General features: G+C 35.5%; 1 protein-coding gene across 9 annotated transcripts in view; it reads left to right on the top strand.

Moving 5' to 3' along the window:
* RYR2 (ryanodine receptor 2) overlaps nt 1–26,670 on the top strand; it is a 456,533-nt gene that overhangs the window by 297,416 nt on the left and 132,447 nt on the right. For all 9 annotated transcript variants that reach the window (XM_030034940.1, XM_041128385.1, XM_041128384.1 and 6 more), the window contains 17 exons: nt 249–335; nt 1,088–1,314; nt 2,257–3,058; nt 4,110–4,310; nt 4,433–4,538; nt 8,892–9,035; nt 10,957–11,230; nt 14,037–14,151; nt 14,740–14,872; nt 16,089–16,192; nt 17,582–17,717; nt 18,404–18,590; nt 19,064–19,169; nt 20,470–20,590; nt 21,873–22,042; nt 23,052–23,272; nt 24,569–24,659. In XM_030034940.1, coding sequence (XP_029890800.1) covers nt 249–335; nt 1,088–1,314; nt 2,257–3,058; nt 4,110–4,310; nt 4,433–4,538; nt 8,892–9,035; nt 10,957–11,230; nt 14,037–14,151; nt 14,740–14,872; nt 16,089–16,192; nt 17,582–17,717; nt 18,404–18,590; nt 19,064–19,169; nt 20,470–20,590; nt 21,873–22,042; nt 23,052–23,272; nt 24,569–24,659 — 3,225 coding nt within the window. The remainder of the gene's footprint in view (nt 1–248; nt 336–1,087; nt 1,315–2,256; nt 3,059–4,109; nt 4,311–4,432; nt 4,539–8,891; nt 9,036–10,956; nt 11,231–14,036; nt 14,152–14,739; nt 14,873–16,088; nt 16,193–17,581; nt 17,718–18,403; nt 18,591–19,063; nt 19,170–20,469; nt 20,591–21,872; nt 22,043–23,051; nt 23,273–24,568; nt 24,660–26,670) is intronic.

Raw genomic sequence — 26,670 nt, 5'->3', positions numbered from 1 at the left:
TTGTCCAGCAGGAAGGGGGAAAACTTAATCCTCAGACTGCATCTTATTAGAAATGTTTGTACAAGACTGGAAGAAAAAGTAATTGTCGCTATTATGACAGTGATTTTTTCCATCCTGTTTGGATTTTCTGGGGTTTTATTCAAAAGCTTGCACTTATTCACTGCCAATACAGATATTAGGGTCTTTTTTTATAAGTAATAGTGTTTTGCTGTCTTCAGTGGTTACATATTTGTACATCTTTGATTTAGGTTGAACCGAGTACAAAATTATTTCCTGCTGTATTTGCTCAAGCTACAAGCCCCAATGTTTTCCAGTTTGAATTGGGAAGAATAAAGGTAAATAATGCTTGGTTTTGTGCAGGTTTAGGACTAGTATATCATATCAAATAATTTTTTTTTTCCTGGCCATTTGTTGCCTGCAATGTGTTCTTGGGTTTGGGCACATTTTTATGATTCCAAGTGTTTGCACTATTGCCATTTTTATTCTTAACTCAGTTTTAAATACCTCATGTATTTAAAATACAGTACATTGGATGAGAAGGGTTGTAACTGATTAGAATTAGCAGATGATATTGCAAAGTCCCATTGAATTTTCTGAATTTCATCCTTCATGATGAAATGAAATCACTGGGGCTGGTAAGGCAAATCTCTTTTTCTACAAACAGACCGTGGATGACCGGTGTATCTGCAGATTAGGTTAGGGTTTTAAAATAGTTTTAAAGTACATTCAAACAGTACACTTAAGAAAACTGAGCTGAAATTTACTTCCTTGCTTTGGATAAATGGATGTCTAAGAAATCAGAGGAGGTAAAAGAGTAGAATTCAGATCTCTGGTCCAAGGAAGTGACCACACATTCCATTCAAGTTTCTATTTCAAATTTAGCTATTTTAAAAAATTTGTTATGGACAATGCTCTCTTGCTGCTGATCTGCCAACAGTTCCCAGCTGGTTTTACAAACTACTGAAAAAGTTAATTTCCTGTTGCACTGTACTTCACTGTACTATATGTTGAATATATTTATTGAAAAATATAATATATTAATTGTTTGGTAAAGAAACCGATTGTCTCTTCTGTTGGAATTTTCCAGAATGTAATGCCATTATCTGCTGGCTTATTCAAAAGTGAACACAAAAACCCAGTCTCTCAATGTCCTCCACGTCTCCATGTCCAATTTCTGACTCATGTGCTTTGGAGCAGAGTGCCAAACCACTTCTTGAAGGTTGATGTCTCTCGGATCAGTGAACGTCAAGGCTGGATGATACAGTGCCTGAATCCTTTGCAGTTCATGGCCCTTCATATTCCTGAAGAAAACAGGTTGATGTTTGTGTGTTGAAGTATATCAGAATTAGGTTGGGATTATGAAGCTAGACGTAATAAAATTTCTATAAGAAAAGCCCAAGGTCTTCTCTGTATTTATAACACATGTAAATAAAGGCAGTGTGTATTGATTTAGCTAATAATAAACATTAATCTTATTTTTCAGTTTTAAAATCTGCCTTCTTTTGTTGTGTTGCCAACCTCTCCTAGTTTCTCTCCAAACTCTTTAATAGTATATACAGGTTTTGAATGAAAATGAAAGGAACTCTGTTTATAAATTATTAAACATAACCTGTAAGATATGCAAAGATCTGTTTTTGTAAAGATTTTTTAAGATTTGTGACCAATTTAATTATTCCATTACTTTAATTTTCTGAAATTCAGTTTTAACAATTGAAGAAATTTAACTTTGTGATTTCCTTGTTACCCAAATGTCTCAGCATTTTGCCAGTGCCCAGACTGAAAATAAAATCACTAAAAAATTAGGTAAGAATTCTAAACAAACAACCCTGCCCTGAACCCCCTGCAAATGAACTGGTTAGTCTGTTGCCATTTTGCAGCCCCAGATCTAAAAACAATAAATGATATAAATATCTCAATCTATACTCGTTGTAAAACCTTCATTTTCAGTTACCCAAATTCTTGTTTGTAGTATGAAGAAGTACTCTGTGTTAAGTAAATAATTTTGATCTTTCCCCACTGAAGGTAATTGAAGTTGTGCTTTAGGAGTGACTTGAATATATTCCTGATTGAACTTTGTTGTTAATCCTTGATTCTTAGGTTGACAGTGTTTCTCACATGAAAGCTGAAACATGGAACAAGTCCATCCCTAGAACTGATATTGTGCCAATGTTACCCTTAGGGAGAATTTTGAATTCCTTCACTTAAGTAAGTTTTTGCACTGATACAGAATTTACTGTATTGTTTTTTTCTCTGCAGAACAATTGATATTTTAGAGCTGACAGAACAAGAAGAATTGCTGAAATTTCACTACCATACCCTCCGATTATATTCAGCTGTTTGTGCTTTAGGCAACAACCGAGTGGCCCATGCTATGTGTAGCCATGTGGATGAATCTCAGCTCCTGTATGCTATTGAGAATAAATATATGCCAGGATTATTACGTGCAGGATATTATGACTTACTCATTGACATCCATCTCAATACCTATGCAACTGCCAGGTTAATGATGAATAATGAATTTATAGTTCCAATGACAGATGAGACCAAGAGTATTACTTTGTTTCCTGATGAAAACAAAAAACATGGCCTCCCTGGTATTGGACTTAGCACTTCATTAAGGCCAAGAATGCAGTTCTCCTCTCCAAGTTTTGTAAGCATTAGCAGTGAATGCTTTCAGTTCAGTCCTGAATTCCCTCTGGAAATCTTAAAGGCCAAAACCATAGAGATGCTGACTGAAGCTGTTCAGGAGGGCAGCCTCCATGTCAGAGATCCAGTTGGAGGTTCTACAGAATTTCTGTTTGTCCCTCTCATCAAGCTTTTTTATACCCTTCTAATTATGGGAATCTTCCACAATGGGGATCTGAAACACATTTTGCAGTTGATTGAGCCCAGGGTTTTCAAAGAAGCAATGAGCCAGGAGGATGAAGTTGATTTCTCAGAGAAGGAGCTGAGTTCAGATGAACTCAAGTCGGAAGAAGGAGAAGAAGAAACCAGAGGGGAGCAAGTGCCAAAGGAAGGACTCCTTCAGATGAAACTTCCAGAACCTGTTAAATTACAGGTAACAGTACTGCTGTGATAGTGGTTGTTCCCATTTCTTCACAGATCCTTTTTTCTTCACTTGGTAATTTCGCTTTCAAGGAATGCAGCATTTTGATGTTAGTTAAATAGATAAATAACTTCCTTACAGGAAACAACAAGATTTAGTATCTCCCTGATGATATAAACTTGTTCATCATAGATCAAACAACTGTTGTTTCATTAAAGAGAATTACTTTCTCAATGACATTAACAGGGAATTCTTCATTCTTATGGATCCAAACAGAAAAAATATTCCCTAGAATCATAGAATCATTTAGGTTGGAAAAGACCTTTAAGATCATCGAGTCGAACCATCAACCATGCCCACTAAACCATGTCCTGAAGTACCTTGTCTACGTGCTTTTTGAATACCCCCAGGGATGGTGACTTAACCACTTGCCTGGGCAGCCTGTTCCAATACCTGACAACCTTTTCAGTAAAGAAATTTTTCCTAATATCCAATTTAACCCTCCCCTGCCACAACTTGAGACCATTTCCTCTTGTCCTATCTCCAGCCACCTGACAGAAGAGACCAGCACCCACCTCGCTACAACCTCCTTTCAGGTAGTTGTAGAGAGTGATAAGGTCTCCCCAGAGTCTCCTTTTCTCCAGACTAAACAACCCCAGTTCCCTCAGCCGCTCCTCATCAGACTTGTGCTCCAGACCCCTCACCAACTTTGTTGCCCTTCTCTGGACACACTCCAGCACCTCAATGTCTGTCCTGTAGTGAGGGGCCCTGAACTGAACACAGTACTCAAGGTGCGGCCTAGAAGCAAGGAGTAAATCTGTTTTCTTGTAACTTTAATAAAAGTCTTACATTTTATATGTCTGAGGCACATAAATCTCCTGCAGATGCCAGATATTCCTGGTGTAGGATTACTTCACATGTAGTAAATGACAGCATTAAAGATTTCAGTCACTTTATTTGATAGTAACTGCTGCTTTAAGGCATCCATCCTTATTTGTGTAATATACAGAAGATATTTCTTAGCTTGCCAACTCTTCTTTCTCTTATGATACTGTTTTCTCAGATGTGCCATCTACTCCAGTACCTGTGTGATTGCCAAGTACGACACCGAATAGAAGCCATTGTAGCATTTTCAGATGATTTTGTGGCCAAGCTTCAAGAGAATCAACGCTTCCGGTACAATGAAGTGATGCAGGCCTTGAACATGTCTGCTGCCCTGACTGCTAGAAAAACAAAAGAATTTCGATCCCCACCTCAGGAGCAGGTACAGCATACAATGGACAGTTTATTTTTTGTTGTGCTCTATGTGTGGCAGACTTCTGTTTGATTTCAAAGGTTTTCCTTTTGGAGATCAGTGTCATTTGCCTTTCCTTTGTATCCTTTAAGATTAACATGCTGCTGAACTTTAAAGATGATAAAAATGATTGTCCTTGCCCTGAAGAAATTCGGGATCAACTCTTGGATTTCCATGAAGACCTAATGACACACTGTGGTAAGTCTTGTAACTGAATATTTTTACTTTTTAAATTATATTAGCTTTAGAAGCAATTTTTCTAAATAATTTTACATAACACCAACTAAGTAGTCTATAGATTGCACTATATCAATTATAAATACTATCAAAACCAAGGAAATGTTCTTATCCTCTATCTGGTCAAACTAGAAGGGAATGCAGTATGTTTTTCTTCATGAGGGAAAAGGTTTTTTTTCACCCATATAACTTTGTGGGAATTTCTTTGGGCTTAATGTATTGGATAACGCTGTAGCTCACTTGTTATTCAAGCGGTTCCTCTGCCCTGTTCCCACTCCGTTGCATAGGTCGCTATAGGTCATCTTTGCTGTATCAAGCTGACTATGGCCATGTTAACCGCAATATAACATTGTATTCGTGGCTGATTCTTCTCAGACATGAGTGAAGATATAGAAGTTTATTATCTATTGAAAGAGACTAATAATCAAAAGGAACAGTTAAAATTCTGTGGTTTTGATTTCTTCACTTTAGTTAATAAAAAATGGTTAAATTATATGTCATATTAAAATGTGAAATATTAACAATTTAAATACAAAAATACCAATATAAAAATGAAGCTCCAAAATGTGTATCTTAAATGTCAAGCTCATATCCATGAATACTGCAAATTCAGTTATAGAGTAGTTTTGTTTGGAATGCATGCTTACTTACACTTTACATTGAGGACTTTGTTGTTTTCCTGTTTGGAGGATACTCATCCTTTCATTTTACTTCAGCATACTATTTTAAAATAATAAGTAAAAGACACACTTAGCAGGCAGCATGAGCAGAGAAGCAGCTGAAGTTTGATGTCATGTCCCGTTAGCTAGAAGAAGTTAATGCAGGGATGTGTGATCGTATTTTTTAAATTAAAACTCTGGCGAAGGAAGGAGGTTTGGACAGGAGGATCTCTGCACTTTTCTTCCTCAATTGCATTCCTTATTGATCCCAGTTTAACAGGAAATAACACGTTTAATTATTTAATTCACTACCTTAAAATATTCAAATAAATAAAAACATGACATCAATATCTGACTTTCTAATACATGAATTTTCTCTTTTGGTAGAGCAAGCACCGTTGATATTCTTGTGTATCACAAGACAATTTGTTTAGATTGGTCCATCTCAAAGATATTTGTGTGACTAAAATAATCACATTTATTAAGGTATCAGATATCATGGAAGGTCTTTAATGCAGCCTCCTACTCAAAGCAGAGTCAGGGCTGAACTCGGACCTGCTCAGTGATTTTTGCACTTAGTCTTGAAAGCCTCTAAGCATAGAGATTCCACAATGTCTTTGGGCAATGTGGTGCAAGGGCTTGAGTGTCCTAATGGTGATTTTTTTTCTTTTTTCCTTATGTCAGTTTGGAACCCTGCCTGTTTTAGTAATTGTGTCTTGTTCACCTCAGAAAAGAACATGGCTGCATTTTCTTGCTAACTTCCTTGTAGGTTTTGATGGACTGCTATTAGGTCCACCATAAAGCTTCTGTTGTGCAGGTTGGCAAACCAGTTCCTTCATCCTCTCCCTATAGGACAAGTGGTCTAGCCACCAATCATCTTTATGGGCCATTGTTGGATGCTCTCCAGCTTTTCAATGTTTTTCTTGTATTGGGTAACCCAAAACCGGATGTAATATTCCAGATGTCACCTCATGAGTGCCAAGTACTGGGGAATAATCACTTGCCTTGAGCTAGTGATTATGTTTCTGCTAATACAGGATATTTTTAGCTCTCCTTGCTGTTAGAGTGCACTGCTGACTGGTCTCTAGCTTGCTGTCCAACAGGACCCCCAAAGTTCTTTTTGCAAAGATTTTTTTTTTTTTTTACCAGTTCATGCCCAGCCTGTATTGTCACTTGGGGTTGGTCTGTCCAAGTTGCAAAACTTTGCATTTGTCCTTGCTGAACTTCGAGTATCCTGTCAGCCCGTTCCTCTTCTACCCTGTTGAGCTTCCTGCCCTTGAGTGTGTTTTCTGCTCCCCCCAATTTGTATAATCCACAAACTTGATGAAGGTGCATTATGACACTTCAAATGAAATATTTTTATTTTAAATGAAAAATGAAAAAAGAAAAAAAAAAGGAAAATTCAAAGTAAACTCAATTGACAGAAAATGAAGATGAAATGAATTTAGAAATAACATTTGAAAGGAGAAGAGGCCTTATCTTTCTCTTTGATTTTTCCATTTTTCTTTAGTCTTTTACCATCATTCTCCTCTGTTCAAATTACTTGTTCTATTTTTGTAATTTTTGTTGTTTTTTCGTATGGGGAAATAGTAATTTGCATAATCTACAAGTAGAAGATTAATTTTGTGGGTCAGAGGATGCATTACAGTAGAGCAGAGTTAATTATGCTGTGTATTCAAAATATGGCTATTGCAAAATCGGTAAAACAATTACACATCCTGAGTCCTGTGTTTGGTTGATTAGCCAGCCACCATGTGGGGATTCAGACCTTGTGAAATGGTTGAGAGACAATTATACTGACGGTTTGCAAATCAGAAAAGTACAACTAGAGCTCAGGGAACAGCATAACTGTGGGAAAACAGACATTTCATTTGAGTAATTTCAGTAATTTCTAATTGATAAGATATTTCAGTGTCTTTACTGTTAATTAATTTGGTTGAAGACACTGCTATCCAAAACATTTTGTAATATGATTTAGTGTAAAATATGAAGTTACTGATGATCCTTTTTTAGTGTCCGTTACTCTAATAGGACAAAATATAAAAAAATAACTTTTAATGGAACTCTATTTAATGCAAAAAATCAGACAATTAAAAACATGCAATAAATTGAGAAGAATGATGTACTGTTGTGAACAAACATCCTATAAAATTCATGACTGCTAAAGAACTCCCCACAAAACCCTTAACTTCAGAACTTATATTGGAAACTAAAAAACCCAGAAAAAATAGTTGAATGACCTTTTTAGTTTGAGCTAATTTTACTGTAATAGGTATAGGTCAAGATTTTTAATTCCTTGACAATGTATGCATGAATGAATAAAGTTAAAAACATGAGAGAAATGAGCTGACGGGAATCCCATGAAGTTCAGCAAGGGGAAATGCAAAGTCCTACACCTGGGGAGGAATAACCCCATGCAGCAAGGACAGGCTAGGGACCAAACTGGGAAGTAGCTTTGCAGAAAAGGACCTGGGGATCCTGGTGGACAACAAGGTGAACATGAGCAGCAATGCGCCCTTGTGGCAAAGAAAGCCAACAGCTGGGCTCCCCGGTACAAGAGAGACACGAACACACTGGAGTGAGTCCAGGGAGGGGCCATCAAAGATGATTAAATTCTTGGAGCATCTTTTGTGCAAGGAGAGACTGAAAGGGCTGGGGTTGTTTAACTTGAAGAGAAAATTCATGGTGGGGATTGTATCAATGTGTATAAATGCTTGTTGGGCAGGGGGAGTAAAGAAGGCTGAGCCAGACTTTCCTCAGTGGTAGGCACTGGTGACAGCACAGGAGACAATGGGCACAAATTGAAATACAAGAAATTCTACTTTTTTATATATATATATATATATATATATTTTTTTTTTTTTTTTTTTTTACTGTAGGGGTGATGGAACTCAAGAACAGGTTGCTCAGAGAGGTTGTGGAGTCTTCACCTTAGGAGATACTCAAAATCTGACTGCATGTGGTCCTGAGCAACCTGCTCTAGATGAACCTGCTTTGAACAGGGAGGCAGGACTAGATGATCTCTAAAGGCTTATTCCAACCTCAGCTGTTCTGTGATTCTATAAAGCCTCACATGCATTTTTTTTTTTACATTTTTATAGCTTGTTATGGGACTCTCATGAAAGAGCTTCTCTTTTATGAAGGTGGCTGCTTTCTTCTGACTGGTCACTAGAAAGTATACTTATTGTAACTTCAGTTCTTTCACTTCCGTGATATGTTTTACCTAAAAATCTCCTAGTCTTTACTAGTATCAGTTGAATCATACTATGTCAGTAGGGACTATATCTACACTTCTAAGCTACATATGTCCAAAACACAGGCATCAGCGTTAGCATGGAAACATGCATACTGGGGGAGTTGACCACAGAAATATATTTACTATATACTTTATGTATAATAACACACAATTTATACAATAAATTAATAAGATTACATGATTCTTATGTGCAGTTTCCTGCCTTGCACATATACCTGATCTGTACTTGTTCCAAACTGCTGGTTAACCATATCCCACATCAAACTCTTTTGTAGTTCTAACAAAGCACAGCAACATAGTTCACTTCTGTTATGTTTGTACATACAAGATACAAAACGTGTATAACTTAGTTAATTTTATTGTTTTACTATTTAGTGTATTTTTTTTTTTTTATTTCAGGAATTGAACTAGATGAAGATGGAACCTTGGATGGAAACAGTGATTTAACCATTAGGGGTCGCCTCCTATACCTTATGGAAAAAGTTACATACCTGAAGAAGAAGCAAGCTGAGAAGCCAGTTGATGATGATGCTAAGACATCCTGTAAGCAAAATTAAATCAGCTTCTTGTATCCTAATTCCAAAAGGCGAAAGAAGCAGGGAAGGAAGTTCTTCATATATTTTCAGCCAAAACAAGGTGGATTTTTAGGGTGACATCTGCACACGTTAAAGTTTGTAGCCTGACTCAAAACAAGCTCAGATGGACTTTCTATGATAGGCAGATTTGCTTCCCAATAGGATGTAGTGGAAAATTTCTTCTACTGGCTTTTTCGCCCTTGATCCTTCTTAAAGTCATTATTTTTCCAGAATGTATCTTGGGTTTTGTAGAATGAGTGCAGACTTAATTGTAGCAAGGTTCTGATTATAAGAACTTGCTCATAAAATCACCTGCAGTAGCTTCAAATCAGTATTTGCATGAAGACTACCAAATTAAAGAAGATTCTGCAATTAGACCGTAATTTGCAAAGCTGTACTTAGGAGAAGCCTCCCCACCCAACCTAAAATTAAAGATTTGCTGACTGTGATTGTTGCTCTGTCATTTTTCTGACACTTTCCACCTTTCCTTCTTGATAAGAATCAAGATGCCAGTGGCATCCAAGTTGAAATACCAGCCCAAACACATTTCATCCTTTTACTTATTTTTGAAGTGTTTTTATTCTAAAAAATGCTATGCTGTGTACCTATAGTAGAGTGTTTGGAGAGTAACAATAAAATACACTATTAATACACTTTTTTTCCCTTACCCTGTAGTAGCACATCTTAGCACAAATTCTCTTCTTTGTTAAACATTCTCTTTTCTGTAAACGCTGTCCCTTCAATATCTTTCTTTAAGTACTTTTACTTTTTTTGTTGTTTGAGTTTAGCCTGAAATTGCATCTGGTTTACTCCAAAATAACGTTACTGTCTCAACACATAGATTTCTGAGTTGAAATATTTTTGATGTCTGGTCTGTGTCAGCCACCTTCTTCAACATCAGGATATTTATTAGGCAGTTTATTGAACTTCAGGAGGGATTATCAAATTTCCCTTGTCAAACTTTCACTGTTATCTGCTTGACATGGAAATAAATTGATCAGTTAGGTAAGTACTGAAGGTGAAATTCTCTAGTGTATAACTATCAGGATATCTCAAGAGGATCCTGAATTGATCTGACAAAGTCTTGGAAACCTGAGTGGAAGTTCCCTGAGATGAGAAAAAGAACATTATTCAATTTTCCTTATCAAATACTTTGTTCTGACTGTTAGTTCATGAGTAATTTTTCTAAACAGTAGTCTCAAATCTTAACTGATATTATATAGCTTGTCTATTTTAACATATGACTTTTCCAAATATAAATATATGTAATCCCAACTAAAAAAGATTGTCAGTGAGAATACCAGATATGGGTTTCTTGCTTCATTAGAGACTGAATTCAAAATATGCAAATGATGATGTGCCATTTATTTGATTGGAGTCTTTTCATTTCTGTTTCCTTTGAAGGGCCTTTGGTTTTGGCAAAGGACTAAGTTAAATTATTCTGGTTTGTGCATTATAAAATTTTGAGTGGGTACACATCCTAGACATGTAAATAAATAATACAGCATTTACATGTGCTACCAGTATATTTTTCCAGTCTTACTTCATAATATGTAAGAAAAACCCTCAGACCTGAGTTTCTGGAAAAATCTTGAAAGCAAAATGTAGAAATAAATCTGGTGACTTTGTGAGCATCTTGTATGTCTTCATTTATGTTATCAGATTTATTTTCTGTATTTTGATTTTAAATATAGGCTTTTGGTTTTGAGATGTTTCTGCTTCTCTTGTGTGATTTTAATTTTCCTTTGGTAGTCTGCAAAAGAAATACCAAGAAAAAGGTGCTTCTTAAGAATTGAATTCATTCCAATTCATGTTGCATAATGGGTTCTGAGGAACTACCAGTAGAGATGAGCAATTAATGGTAATTTTGTGATTTATTTTCTTCACAGCTACTCTTCAGCAGTTGATTTCAGACACAATGGTACGCTGGGCCCAGGAATCAGTGATAGAAGACCCAGAGTTAGTAAGGGCCATGTTTGTATTGCTACACCGCCAATATGATGGTATTGGTGGCCTGGTTCGAGCCCTACCAAAGACGTACACCATAAATAGTGTGTCTGTGGAAGACACAATCAATCTTCTGGCATCCCTCGGCCAAATCCGTTCCTTGCTTAGTGTCAGAATGGGGAAGGAGGAAGAGAAACTTATGATTCGTGGATTAGGGTAAATAACTGGAGTGTAACATCTCTTTATTTACAGATATTTGTTGATATCTGCTGTATGGTTATGGCCAAGGTTATATATGAAGTTTGAATGTGAATAGTCTATATGGGTGTAAATGCAGACACTGGTATCAGTTGTGTAGTATCTTCAGTTGTAAGATACAGCCTTTGCAGCATTATATGTATCATTTTTGGAGAGAAACAAATGATGTCTGTAAGACTTCTTGTGATAAAAGTTGAAAACGTGTATGTAATATATTATGATATTACAAAATATATCTTGTTATCATATTTTAAATAGTATGGCTGTGAAGAATCCTGTGAAGAATACTGTCCATTTTATATGAATGCAGTGACTTCTAGCTGTTGACATATACAATTACCCCCAGCAGTCAGCTAATGGAGTTGTGTCTACATATGTCTGTACATATGCCATCTTTTTATTGCCCTGAATGTAGTTGGTACTATTTGAACTATGAAATAGTTCATCCAGTCTTATTTTCCTAATTATATCATTAATAATAGTGAAATATAGCCTAATAAAGAGTACAATTGAAGAAGACAGTAAAGAAAACATGATCATCTCTACTAGCAAAGAGTTTGGTTTTTTCTCTCACTTTTTTCGAAGAAATGTTACCATTTGAGAGATGTTTGGTGAGATTAAATATCAGCTGTGATCTATTAGAAATCCCCAATCAGCAAGAGCAATGACAACCAAAGATAGCATTATATAAAGAATGCCAGGAATGCAAATACTTTTTTTTTTTTTTTTTTGAGCTTACTGAAAACTTCAGGTATGCAAATAATGTCTATACATAATTTTGTAGTGTCTTAGTATTGCTAAGGCTTTGGCAAAGGTGAAAGTCCATCACCTGTCAAAAGACATAAAATACTGGTATTTCTAAATCCACCTTTGTACTTCAAATTTAAGTTGTTACATTTCACTTAAGTTAACAAAGTCTAAAATGAGTGATTACTAGATTATGGCATTGTTGTGCCTGGAAAAAAAACAATCTCAGAGGGTTTTCATTTCATGTTCTGCTTTCTTTTTATTCTTTTACAATTTTTTCCTCAACATTTTCTGTTATGAATTAAAAGCTAAGATTTTGTGAATCTGATTTAATTTTAACAATGTTTTTGGTGATATGGGAAAGTCTGGTTTAGAGGATCCTTCAAGGTATAAGGAAAAAAGAGTACTTTCTGTTAAGCTGGTGTTCTCACTGCCTGTTCCTATGACCCTTCTTGGTAGCCTCTATCATAGTCTTGTTTATCTTGTAGGTTACCCAACTGTGCCATTTATACCTTTTGTAGCCTAACCTGGGCTCTAGCCTATTTAACCTATTTAGAAATGCCAAGTCTTTTGCTGTGAGTGGGAAGTATTCCTTTCTTCCAGCTGAGAAATTGAAGTGTCAGTCATTTCTGCTTAAAAATTCAGTTTCCTCAGAAATGCTGTTAAGATTTTTTTCTTAAGTGTAACATTTCATAATGCAGTCCACAGTTAAACAGAACACTGAAAGTGGATGTACTTCCCAAAGTAGTGTAATATTGCTGGCCAGCCTGTGAGGTGATGTTTTGACTTTTTGTACTGTATTTCTGTAAAAGAAAGCTGCTGTAGACAAGTTAGAATTAAGAATAACTTGGCAGATTGATACCATCGAAGTGTTTTTCCACAGCATGAAGCACTAGTGCAGAAAGGAGATGGTATGGGTAACTTTTGGAGGCATGGCCTATCCTTTATCATATCTGATACAAAGTCTGGTTGTAGGCTTTGCGGAAAAATCAGCTAATCTTTCTGATTTTTACTGGGAGTCAAAAACTCTGATAGTGCCACCTACATCAGACATACTGCATGCATTCTATTGCATGACTGATAGTTGTGGATTTGTAGCTTTTAGAGTGATGGAACAGTCCTCTTCGTGTCTCATCTTTTATAAGGCTGAAATTTTCCTTGTCTGATTGCAGGAGTTTTAGGTCAGAAAAAAAAGACTGCTATAAAATGTACAATGAAATGTGAACAGTTGTCAACAGTATTTTCTATAGTTACTTGCAAGTCCTTTTCTCCCATGACCTGATTGCTTTCATATTTATTTATGGGTTGTGTGTGATTTCAAGACTAATTACAGTTTTTAGAAATTCAATTACTTTTTAAACCAGACATTTTTATTGGATGTAACGTTTCTGCATAAAATATTGACATTATAATCTCCAGGACTGGTTTTAAAGTATGTAAACCTGTTCTGCTAAAATATGTAGGAGAGAAGAGTTCTTTTGAGCAGTAACGCATGAACTAAGGTTAATATTTATGCAGCTTCTGTTTCTGATGCTTAGAGGATAGCTGGATATACATTCTCTTTCCCCTACAATTGTTTTTTCTTGCTTTTGATGGCAGATGTCAAATGTGTCAAGGTTGAAATATTCTGAAAAGAATGCTTTGTTAAAAATATTGATTAGTTGAATTTGAAATTTAAGCTAATATAGCAGTTTTGATCATGCTCTTGTCAGAAAATAATTTTAGATCTGGGATGGAATTTCTAATGAAAATAGAAGAGCATCCTACTCTGGTGTAATCAAGTGGTGATTAGGGCAATAACTATAATATGGGAAAAGAAAGGTCAGGTTCTTCCACCACGTGCATAGAAAAATAGACTATCAGGAGAGATTGAGACTCAACCTGAAAAGGTCCCTGAGGTAAATTTTCACCTCAAGTGGTGAAGAATTGCACGGTGAATCAGCTTTGCAAATAACATAATAGGTAAACTATTGGTCCATAACATTTTAATCCAATTTTTTATTTTGTTTTCCTGTAGAGACATCATGAATAATAAAGTATTTTACCAACATCCAAATCTCATGAGAGCTTTAGGCATGCATGAAACTGTCATGGAAGTGATGGTAAATGTGCTTGGTGGAGGAGAATCCAAGGTAAAGCAATTCACTGTTAGAAGACAGAGAGTTTAGAATATAGCTGTTCAAAGCTTTATCCTGTAAGGCGCTGAGCTGTCACTGGAGGTACTGAGACCATAACCTCTTACTAATTTCCATTAGCACAATAGTTGACTAAGTTTTTAGAAAATCTACCCTTCTGTTCTGGAGGAAGATATAACTAGAATTGTAATTTCAGATGCTTTAAAGAAAAAACTGCAAATAGCACTTTATATGCTTACTGGGTTTTAAAGGGGAGATCTTTTTAGAAACTAATTAAAAATGGATGCAGTATTACTCTGAATCTAAGCATTCACATTCTTTCATGTTTGAATCTAGAATTTATGGGTGATCCCAGCTCTTGTTTTTCAAGTTTATACCTTGATCTTTGGGGCTTAAGGAGTTATTTACTTGCTGAGAAAGCCCTGTTGATTCCAGGTTGAAACCTTAACAGTTAACTTCACTGAAGTGCAATGAATACAATGCATAAATATTAGTCTGTTGAAAGGCTGTTATATAAATGATCTTTTGCAAGCTTTATACCTGAGTTAGAGTTTGAGCTTCAGTCTGCTATTATTTGCTTCTTAGGAAATCACTTTCCCAAAGATGGTGGCAAACTGCTGTCGTTTTCTATGTTATTTTTGCCGCATCAGCAGACAGAATCAAAAAGCTATGTTTGATCATCTTAGCTATTTATTGGAAAACAGCAGTGTTGGCCTTGGTAAGTAATAAGTGTGTGGCTTTTGAGATTCTAAACCAAACCCAAAATCTTCAAACTCTCTGCCTATTTACATACATATGTATATATATAAAAAAACCATAAAACCACCTGTGTTTTTCTGCATCCCTCTGTGCTCTCTGTGTTGAAGTTTCTCCTTTACTGAGTGCAAAAATAACTTCATTACCTGTATTGCTAACTCTAGACAGATCCCTGACAGTAGCAGTAAGTTGAGGTAATTTAGTATATGCTTTTTTGTATGTGCGTGGACATTAAGAGAGAGTCAGTGTTTAGTTGCACATTTTGAGGAACAGAATAAAGTCCTGATTTTGATGACGGGAATCATAAGTAAGTGTTGGCACCATTTCATTAGGGCTTACTTCTCACTGTTCAAGCTTGCTCCCCTGCACTTTCTTCTGTAGGCTGTTCAGTATACACTTATGGGAGCAGGAGAAATACAGAGCTCATTTGCTTGGGTGTGCATGTATAGATGCCCAGAAATGAACCTTGAAATTTTCTTAAAATCTTAGCCTTTCTTTTCTAGGCTGAAGTGTTATAGAGGAGACACTTTTATCCTTTATTTAATTTAGTATTTGTAATTGAGAATATATTATTATTTAGAATCATCATAGTATTTTTTTTAAATGATCACAAATTCCTTATTAATGTACAGGACAGAAGCATAAACTAAAAATCTTTTTGGAGAGAAAGTGCCCAAATCAAATGCGTTTGGAGTGTTAATATGAAAACTTGGGCTTTTTCTAATGCTATAATGACTGCCATTTTTAAATGAAATAGATAACATATAATATTACATTTTAAAGCCCAAAGATATTTTGTATTTCAATATATTTGATAAAATGTCAGTGTTGTAGATACAAAATTCCTGCTACCCTTTCCTCAAAACAAAGTTGCATCAGTTAGGAGAATTAGAAAGAATGAAATCTTAAAACGAAGTATGTGATGAGAATAGGAATGTGGAAGAAAAGTAGTTTCTAGCTTAAGCATCTAAATTGTATTTTGATTTCATATCAATGTCAAATTTCATGTGAGTGGATGATTATTTTTTATAAACTGAGTGGTATAAATGATATGCTTATAATCGTGTGCTAACTAGTGACAAAATATTGTATTTTATTAAAGAATTTTGTTAATGTGTTTCCTATGAGTTTGTTGGTTTTTATTAAGTTGGTGTTGCAACTAAATGTTATTTTAACAGCCTCTCCTTCTATGCGAGGATCAACTCCTTTAGATGTTGCAGCAGCCTCTGTGATGGATAACAATGAACTTGCACTAGCTTTAAGAGAACCTGATCTGGAGAAGGTTGGTAGCTTCTTTATCAAGTGTTTTTTCCCCTTGTAGAGAGGGGAAGATTCCAGTTCCCTGGAGTAATCAAAATCCAAGATTATAAGAATTATATGGGAATTTTAGGTACCTTTCAGAGGAAGACTATCAGGATCTTATTGTTTGTTCTTTCTGTTGGTGGTCTGGATAGTTGAACTGAGTTTATGGTTATTACATGCACAGGTGTAACCAGAAGGAATTGCCTCAAGGGCAGCTCTTACTTTGGGAATAGTGAAGTCCATACCCAACAAAACTTCAGTGCTAAAATCTTTCTTTGGTGTTCTGTCTTGATGCAGTGGTGGCATAATGCAATAAGGGTTACTAAAAGCCTTGTGAAAACTTGTTACAATATATGACAAATGTTCATAGAGATATCTATCTATCTGTATTTTCTCCTAACATTTAAACCTGCTTCAGGAAAGATTGAAGGAATTGGGATTAATTAGACTAAAGAATAAAAAACTCCAGAGAGCATGTGACAATTGTGTAGAATATGTAAATTGCTGCTGCAAGAAGGAATAGAATAATGGTTACTATGTCAGCAGTGGATAAGAAAAGCAGCTTAAATAATGGAAAGGCAGATTCAAGATAGACATTAAAAAACACTTTCTAATGGCAAGTAAGACAGTGGAATATATTGTCCAATTTGTTCTTGAAGACCTCCAATTCTGGAGATGCTATAACCTTCATAGGAAAGCATGTGTCGGGAGTAATATAAATGTAGATGATCCTTTCTTGGAATAGGAGCATGGACCACATGTATTTAAAAGAACATTTTCAGACTTTCTTCTTATAAATTGTCAGCAAAAAGAAGCTGTCTTAACTTAGTTAAAGGCTATACTTACAATTCTTACAATTCAGAAAGGAGAGGGCCAACTGAAAACTACTATTGAGACTATTGGTCTGAATTACAGGGAGTGTTAGTGCTGTGTGTTTAAAAAGAAAGGAAGAAAAAAAGCAAGTGAAAAGGAACGGTTAAAATAAAAGAGTAGACCTGTGAGTTATATTAGATGTGATTTCAAATGTGGATAGTGTGTAATTGGGAAATATTACAAAATTGACTAATTTGTAACATTCAGGGTTGCAAGAGGAATGAGATATAGATAGCAAAGCAGTGATTTAGAGAGAGGAAAAATGGAATTGAGATAAGTAAGGTCTTGCAGTTCTTGGCAGAAGTAGGAGAAGACTGGGAAAGTGAACTAAGAAAGAGGCTGCTCTTCTGATTTGCACTAAGTATGATATCGTTTTGTCGGGGATAACAGAATGTGGACACCATATCTGGGACAATGTATAAGGATGCTTCCCTTTGAAATTGCACTTCTCTTCTTTTTCACAATTAATATCTTTTTCATCTTACCTTGCTTTTAGGTGGTTCGCTACTTGGCTGGATGTGGATTGCAGAGTTGTCCTTTGTTGATTTCTAAAGGCTACCCAGACATAGGATGGAATCCAGTTGAAGGAGAGCGATATTTGGATTTTCTTCGTTTTGCTGTTTTTTGCAATGGTAGAGTAGAAGCCTATAAATTTTATAACTTCCTCTAATGTTCAGATAAGTTTGTAATTTAAAATAGTAATACAAGCTAACTTGATAAGTTACTGTAAGTTTAAAGGACAGTTTGCAGAAAGAGTATAATTATGCAAGACACACAGTGACTTAGGTGCTCATTTCACAAGTCATATAGGGTCCTACGAGCCTATACCTCATTTTTCAGATCCATCTTTAGTCTTTGAAATGCCCACATATCCTTTGGAAGTAGAGCAGAGAGTCCTAAATCTTTTTATGATAAAACTCTTGCTAGACATAGAGCCAAACCCTCATCTTGTGATGAAGATTTAGGTAGCCCAATTTTAATGTTTAGCAGCTATATTGGTCCCCTCATTAACTCTCTCACTTGACTGTGAGTCTTTACTACAAATCAGCAGCTTCAGTGATGCTTTAAACATCCTTTATTATGTAGTTTCTTCTTTGGCTCTATTTAATTTTGAATTAAATCACATGTTTTATTTCATAGCTTTTATTACAATAATAGAGGAGTATGTTTGTTTATGTAACTTTGTCATGATATTTAAACTGTTTTGTAGTTAAAAGTATCTACTGATGCATACATTCTGCACTTTTGTGTATTCTGATTGTATTTCAGAACTCTTTTTGATAGAATCTTAAATCTTGATATTTGTTCTATGTGGTAGGAGAGAGTGTGGAGGAGAATGCTAATGTTGTAGTCAGACTGCTTATCCGTCGACCTGAATGTTTTGGTCCAGCTCTAAGAGGAGAAGGAGGCAATGGGTTACTTGCTGCCATGGAGGAAGCAATACAAATATCAGAAGATCCAACAAGAGATGGACCTTCCCCAAGTAATGGATCTAGTAAAACCCTGTAGGTGCAGTGGAATTGCTTACATTGACATCATTTTTGTTTATTTGTTTTATAATCTTAGTCATGAAATGACTTGTTCGTTTTAACATGTGAATTATCAGCTGGATTATTCCTTGGATTCAGTGGAGGGTAGAGATTTGTCTTCTGCCAAATAGTGCTTCCTCTGCACTGTTAATTTAAGTTACTCTCTCTAAATATTAAATCCTCTTTAGAATTCTGTTTCTTCAGTCAGTTAAGAATCAATCCCCTGATGCAAAATGAGATAGATAAATGGTAACAATGCAGATGTCACTACAATCTTTTAGGGACAAATTCCATTCTGTGTTAGTCTGCTAAAAGGCCACTAGTTAACAGGAAGCCCCCATGTGTAAGCTGTTACACCTATGGGCAGATTTTCTTTATTTATTGCTGATGCAAAAACTTTCTTGTATTTTTTTCATCTTTTAATTGTTTTAACATTTAACTAATTACAGTGAAATGGAAGAACAAGAAGATGACACTATTCACATGGGAAATGCAATCATGACCTTTTATGCTGCTTTGATTGATCTGTTAGGACGTTGTGCCCCTGAAATGCATGTAAGTTTTATGCCTTTGTGCATTGGAAAGTAAAGTCATAGTTGTTTTACTGATTGTTAGGTGGTTTGCTGTTTGGCTTTTCCACAGTAACGTGTTATCAGGTATTAAAGCAGTGGTATGGCTACATAGTATCCTAATGTACATAATGTGTTCATCTGCTAATTTGCAAGGAATTTCTATGAACTATTCAGAAGATGTTCTTTTTAAAGGAGTTATTCCATTGCTTTTCTTATTACTGTTCCCTGTGGGTGGTCTTCAACAACATTCTGTCATGAATATTGTTTGATTGTCCCTTGTGACAATCAAACTCCTCAAATTTCCCTATTTATTGTGATGGTGTAGAGTGATTTTTTTTTTTTTATAACCATGGTTTTACTCTCTTCATATACTTATTTAAACAGACTGATTAAATTGCATATAAAAGTAAATATTATAGGGTATTCTTTTAAAATGTAGGAATAAGCATTGTCCCTGGACATACACATTGATATCTCATAATGTTTATTTATACTGACAAACCTTCTCAAAGGTAAGATGTCACTATTTCAAGCATTAGATACGAAGAATTAGACACACTGTAAAAACCATAAGCTATAAAAAGCCCTTACCAATTAATTCCTAGAAGCTTGAAACTATTTGAAAATATTTGTTGTTTAAGTTTCAAAATACCTTCCTGTTCTTCAGAAATTCTACTTAGTTATGCATAGTTTCTCATTTCACCCTGAAATGTGCCCTAATTCGTATAGATCAGTATAGATCAGTATCAGATTTGTGCAGAGACAGATAACTTGAGAAAGGAGAGAGAGAGAGAGAGATCCACGTAATAAGGTTAGTGTATGAATAACTGTTTTGTTTGAATTAAAAAATTGCCTTGTTTTCTCCCTGTCTCGCTGCCTTTTTTAAAACAAAACTAAAACAACCGGGATACCTGAAAGTGTTGTTATTTGGCCAGGACAGAAAAACTGGCTTTTTTAATCTGAAAATCTGCTTTTGCTTCCCCTCTCCTCTCCCCTCACGTGCTGCATTTTAATGCTTTGTTCACCTATTTTACCTAATATTCCATTTTGAAAATGGGCTTACTCTTATTTAATAACCAAACATCAAGATTTCCAGACTTTGCACATCTGCATCAAAAAAAACAGCGAATAAATACAGATTGCATGAAATTTACAGTATTAATTATAATGTGATTTTGAGAGCAGTCATTCTTGTGTATCTATGGTTTAGGAAGTTTCCAGAACATGAACTCATAGAAGATAAAAAGAAGACCTTGTTAATTTTTTATCTGTCTTTTCCTTAGCTAATCCATGCTGGTAAAGGGGAAGCCATTAGAATCAGATCAATTCTGCGGTCTTTGATTCCACTGGAAGATTTGGTGGGAGTAATCAGTATTCCTTTCCACATGCCAACCATAGCTAAAGGTAAGATGATTATTCTACTTTTTTTTCTCCCATCCCATTCTTATGTTTTGTAATTTAATGAAATATTGATACTCATACTTCTCTCAGTATTAAAAAATGTTATAGAAATTAAAATATTTGTTGTGAGAATTAGAAGAGAAATTGTGTATTTCAAACACGTTTCAAAAATTTTTCTGCATGCTGTAGGCAATAATTCTGTGTACACTTAAATCACTGATGTAAATCCCATTCATTTAAATTGTCATGAAAATCTATTACAGCTTCAAAAGGAAATTTAAAAATGCATACTTATTATTTTTCTAAAATATTTTTTAAAATTGCAGTCTCTTTTCTTGATAACATAATCCTTAGCTATTGCTGTTCTAACCCTTTCGATTGTTTCTAGCAGATCTTACTAAACCACCAGAGTTGTTCTTCAGCAACTATGGTGAAGTTATAGGGGTGACATATATATGCAAATGCATTTCTTTGTTTTTTCTGCCTACATAGAATTGATTGTGATAGTGGGAGCTATGTGAGCATCAATATAACAGGGAGAGGAATTACATCTGCTTTTTTGAGTATCTGGAGAGAGAGCATTATAATTGTAACATGGGTTGTCTAGGGACTTAGAGCACAAGAATGCCCAATAGGTTACAGTAGAAGTTATAAAAAGATCAATGATTCTATTACACCATTACTTATTTATATTCCAAATAGTGACAGATCTATAGGTGATATCACAGTAGCATAGAGTACAGCTTATAGATACAGAATTGTTTATTTGGCTTTGAAAATGAAAGTATCAAAACCTAAAAATATTTCAATGAATTCCTTTCAGATATTTCAGAAGTTTTCAGATACAAAGGACTGTTTAGCACAATCTTAATTCATTGTCATACATCACAGATATTCTCATCACTGCTGGATTCCTGGGGTGTTTGATGTAGAATTGTTGTATTTTTTACTTTCTGTCTGCTTTTTCTGAGAACTAGGTACTTCTGTAGATGAATTAGTATGTTTTGGGTACTTATCATATTAGAATATCAACTGATAAGAATCCTTTAATACACAAAGCATGAACAGAAAAACATGTATGGACTTTGAAGTCTGTCTGGGTGGAATTTGCCTTATGTATTTGATCTCGGTTAACTACAAATATTTTGCCTTTGTGTAACAAAATGACAGGGAGGATGCTTAGATGTTAGCAGAGACTCAAAACCTCTGACAAGTAGTAGCATGACTGCCTAGTCTGCTGGTGAAGGATGATCCTTGTCATTGAAGTCTTATTTCTTCCTTTTAGATGGTACTGTGGTGGAACCTGACATGTCTGCGGGGTTTTGCCCAGATCACAAGGCAGCCATGGTTTTGTTCCTTGACAGGGTCTATGGAATTGAGGACCAGGATTTTCTTCTACACCTTCTTGAAGTTGGCTTTCTGCCAGATCTTCGTGCTGCTGCTTCTTTAGATACAGTAAGGGTTTAAGTCTGTTGTTATTTTGGTTCTCTTATCTTACTGAACACTGCGGCGTTTTTCATCCCTCAAAAAAACATTTTTTATTTCTTCATGTTGTCTTCTACGTTTCTCAAATGCTGGATGAGCTGCCTGTTGCTGCTGAGCTTTGAGAATACTTGAAAAACAGTGAAGAAGCATTCTCCAGAATGATGCTCACTTTATGAGTCCCCCTTGATACCCATGTCCATAAGAGATGCAATGTCTTTCCCCAGGAGACTTTCTGAGCTTGTGCTATGGAATCAAATTCAGATAAGGTGCCAATGAAGCATGTAACTGAGAGCCTCTTTCCAGACATATACAGGAAGTGTTCATCTCCATCCATTTGTTAGGGACACCTACATTATTATTTAGGAAGTCTCTAGATTTTTGTTTTAGTTCTTCCTCAAAATTGCTGCCTTTTTTATTGTGAGTCTTATTCCCATCTAATTTTTCTTAGCTGGCTTGGTCCAGAAAGATCAGATTTAGAGAGCTTATATGAGGGCTGAGACATGGACTTTGATTTCCCTTTTTGACCTTTTATGTCAACATTTTTCTGAAAATAATTATTATTTAAGAAACAGCAGGTGAGGATTTTTTTCCTGACTTGGAACTTGGACTTGATTGTAACACAGAAACATAACTGAGTTTTGTGAATGCAGACTTGACTGGTATTACCTGATTTTGGAGTGTTCTGTTAAGCAGCTATGACATACTTTAATATAGTCTTGAAAATTGTTTTGGTTTTGAATGGCTACCTTTAGTGTTTATGCTTTCATTTGTTAAAAACAAAACAAAAACCAGCTGTGAGACTTTAGAAACAGGAGAAGCAGCTAGGCATCCAGCTTCCAGTAGGTATCAAATCCTCATTTGTGTGTTTTGGAAATTTCCCTCTTTATAACTATTACAAAAGAAAAACAAACAACAAGTTCTTTTCGTTTGTAACAACATTGATGAGACAAATCTAATTTTTCTCCCATTTAATTCATAGGCTGCTTTAAGTGCTACGGATATGGCTTTGGCTCTGAATCGGTACCTTTGCACAGCAGTCTTGCCTCTGTTGACCAGATGTGCTCCTCTTTTTGCTGGCACAGAGCACCATGCTTCCCTCATCGATTCCTTATTACATACTGTGTACAGACTCTCAAAGGGATGCTCTCTTACCAAAGCTCAGCGAGATTCTATTGAAGAGTGTTTGCTGTCTATCTGTGGGTAAGAAAATACTCGTGGCTCTACAGGAATGCTAATTGATAAATACAGGAGTGCAGAACTATGCCACCAGTAGCATGATTAAGATTTATTTTTTTTTCTGGCAGATGATTGTGATATTTTTAAATACACTGTATTCAATTTGCAACTTTTATGAATCACTCATATGCAGTTCTCAGTTATTTTGCTATTACAGAGTTTTAAAAATTAAAACCTTGGCAATTAACTAAGAGGACTTAGTGCAAAAGGACAAAGCTCTGGAAATGTGGAATTGTGCATACACTGAAGCGCCATTTAAAGACTTTTAGCTGTACGGATTGGCAGTATGGTTGATGATCAGATTATACAGTTCTAGGGAGATGTTTATTTACATTGTGTTACATTTGATATCCTAATCAATGACTAGTGTTCTTATACCTCATTATTGACACCTATGGGACAAATTTTGTCTGGGTATCTGCAGTCTCAAAACCAGTTGATTATTATCCAATTTTTTTATAAGCTTACAGGATCAGTTATCAGAAGTTGACTAGGCACTTATGAATTCAATTTCTAATTAAAGTTAACAACGTTTAGGCTTTCAAATCACCACAGTTTTTTTGAATATTTCACCATGATTTTTTTGCGCAGTGTGGAAATGTGTTCAGAAATGACAGACATGTATATTATAGTACTGTAAAAAGGTACTGTATAGCATTTCTTTATAAACTATATCACATTGACCATTTTATATATATATATTACTTTGATAAGAACCAATAAAATGGACCAGTGTTTGCTATTTATCTGGAAAGGTTTAATGACCATGCCATTCTAACATACATGCTATGCCTATTTCTTCTGTCCTTCCAATTGGTGCCCACTGCTGCATGTCTTGTTTAGTACATCTAAAGAGTTAGTGCTTTTATGTCCTTATTAGTTTCTGGGATATTTTTAAAAGCCATTGAGATATATTGCAAGAAATTAATGTTATAGCCGTTTCTCATGGTCATGGTGATCATAATACACAATATCAACATTCAGGGTTTTTTTCCTTGATTTTCTCTGTCTATAGATCACATATTTTCTCTGCTTCTTTAAAGCATTTGATTTGCAGCTTATTCAGAAGGTTTTCTTTGGTATGCACTTGCTTGCTTTCTTTTGGACACATTTTTTTAGTGCCACAAGCAAAATCCTATTACTTTATGAATTTGAAGAATTTTAATGGCATAGAACTGACATGTTGCTTTAATGTATTTATTAACTATTTACATGAAACTATGCTGGTACACCTTTTTAAAATGGTTTGTCTGCTTTTAGGCAGTTGCGGCCTTCCATGATGCAGCATTTGCTGAGAAGATTAGTATTCGATGTTCCTCTATTAAATGAACATGCAAAGATGCCTCTCAAGGTAAAAGTATTTTTTAGTATTCAACAGCATGCCTTGTAACAAAATGCAACAGAAAATACTTGCATGGAGAATATTCTCTATCTTGTAACCTTATCTCCACTCTGCAATAATCTAAGACCATAGTTCTTGATGATAAATTGCTGCTTCGGCAGGAATTCAGTCTAATTTACACCCATCCATATGGAATTATGAAGTCTGTGTCTAATGTTTGCTTCTCCTTTAATTCTCTCCTCTTTTTTTAAGCCCATGTGGAGACAGAATAGAAAAAACCTTGGGGGCAGGGGGCAGAATCCAGTGCAGAAAGGAAGATAGCAATTGATAGTCTGTATGTACCCTTACTTCTGCCCTCTGTGTTGGTTCTCCATGATCTTGGAAAATGGACTCTTTTTCTGTGGTTTGCGCTTGGAAATCTAAGCAATACGTGTTTTTTTAACAATCTTCCATTTTGTTTTCAGCCCCCAAAGGTTTCTCCATATCTTTTGATTCTGATTCCTAATGCACAAGAAAAATGTGTTTTTTTCCTTTCTGAAATGACACATTCCTTAAAGATTCCTCAGACTTCATCAGCAGTTCTAAGAAACATATCATTTCCCACCTTACCTACTGCTGTTTTTCAGCAGTCCTTTTTAAGGCTTTCCCACCACAATTTTGAATGAGATATTTAATCTTTTCTTATTTAATGTTTCTTTATGGTTTAAAAGCCACGTATCAGGATTAATTGCATTTTACATCCGATTTCTTTTCCAAAATACTCCTCAGAGTTACGCAGGCTTCTACTAGCCAGATTATGGTCTCTGACCTCAGATGAGGAATTTAAATCATCAGTCTCAAAGCCAGGAACTGCTGCATGGTGGTCTTTCCCCTGCTAAGGATTTCATAATTTGGTTGTGTCCTCCAAGAAGTGCTCAATCAAACAATGCCAGAGCAGCCATTCTTTAGTGCCTATGTGTGAGGAAAGCAGTTGATAATTTAGTATAGTGCCCTCAAGGGGACCTTTCTAATGTATTACGACATTTTATGTGCTGCAAAAACCAAATAGTAACTTGGCGCTCCATGCGTGGCTATGGTCCTTCAGGGTTTTTTGGCAGGAAAGAACAACCCCAGCTCCCTGAGATCTGTTCATCTAGGACAGCAGGTTTTTTGATCCTAGAGTCATGACTGCAGTGACTTTCCCATATTGCTGAACTGAACAGGAAGGAAGTAATAATTAGATCCTTTTGGCAATTCAGGCTTTGGGAGAATATAGATATGAAGAGAACCATGGTGGTAGCATGGGCAAATGATTTTTGACACTTGGGCACTTGATTTTTGACCATTGACACCTAAACAAGTAATAGGAGTTTCTGAGGAAATTGAACTCTCTATCTGAAGATAGAACTAGAACTTTTCAAAGGTTTCACTGACAGTAAACTTATTTTCAGTGATTTAATAAGGGATTCCTACTTATATCTACTAACGTGTTTCTGATTTGAAAGTACTGTGTGTATTCCTTATGGTCTTGTGCTAGCAAACAGGTTATAGTAGTCTAAAGAGACAGCTACAAGTTAATCATGCATCTGAAAATGTGATTTTCAATGGGAAGAGTGGAGGAAATCATGAAGGCTAAATCAGAATAGAGTGCTATCTACTGTGAATACCTTTGCTGGTTTCTACAATTAAAAATTACCTCAGGTTAGGCAGCATGTGAATTCGAATCTGTGATACTTTTCCTGTATAATTTGGTGTGAAATTTCTGGAATAGGGCTGCCTTGTTTTTATTTCCTCTTAAATCACATTCAGTGCTTCATCAAGGACTTGGCTAAGAGTAAACCTGCCTTTACTCTTGGCTAGATTTAAACCTCAAGTCTGGCCATTGCGTAATAGAATTTTTTTTGAAAAAAAATTTTCAAATACATCTTAGACTCAGAGTCCATATTTCTGAGACCCCTGTAGTTCTACATGAATGATAAAACTTCTGTCTTTTTACGTTATATATGCATGTAAGTTCTTCTATCTCTTTTCTTTAATCATC

The sequence above is a fragment of the Aquila chrysaetos genome, chromosome 13 (genome assembly GCF_900496995.4).
Source record: "Aquila chrysaetos chrysaetos chromosome 13, bAquChr1.4, whole genome shotgun sequence".
In the NCBI taxonomy this organism is placed as follows: Eukaryota; Metazoa; Chordata; class Aves; order Accipitriformes; family Accipitridae; genus Aquila; species Aquila chrysaetos.
The sequence above is the reverse complement of the archived record's forward strand: the minus strand, read 5'-3'. Positions and strand labels throughout refer to the sequence as shown.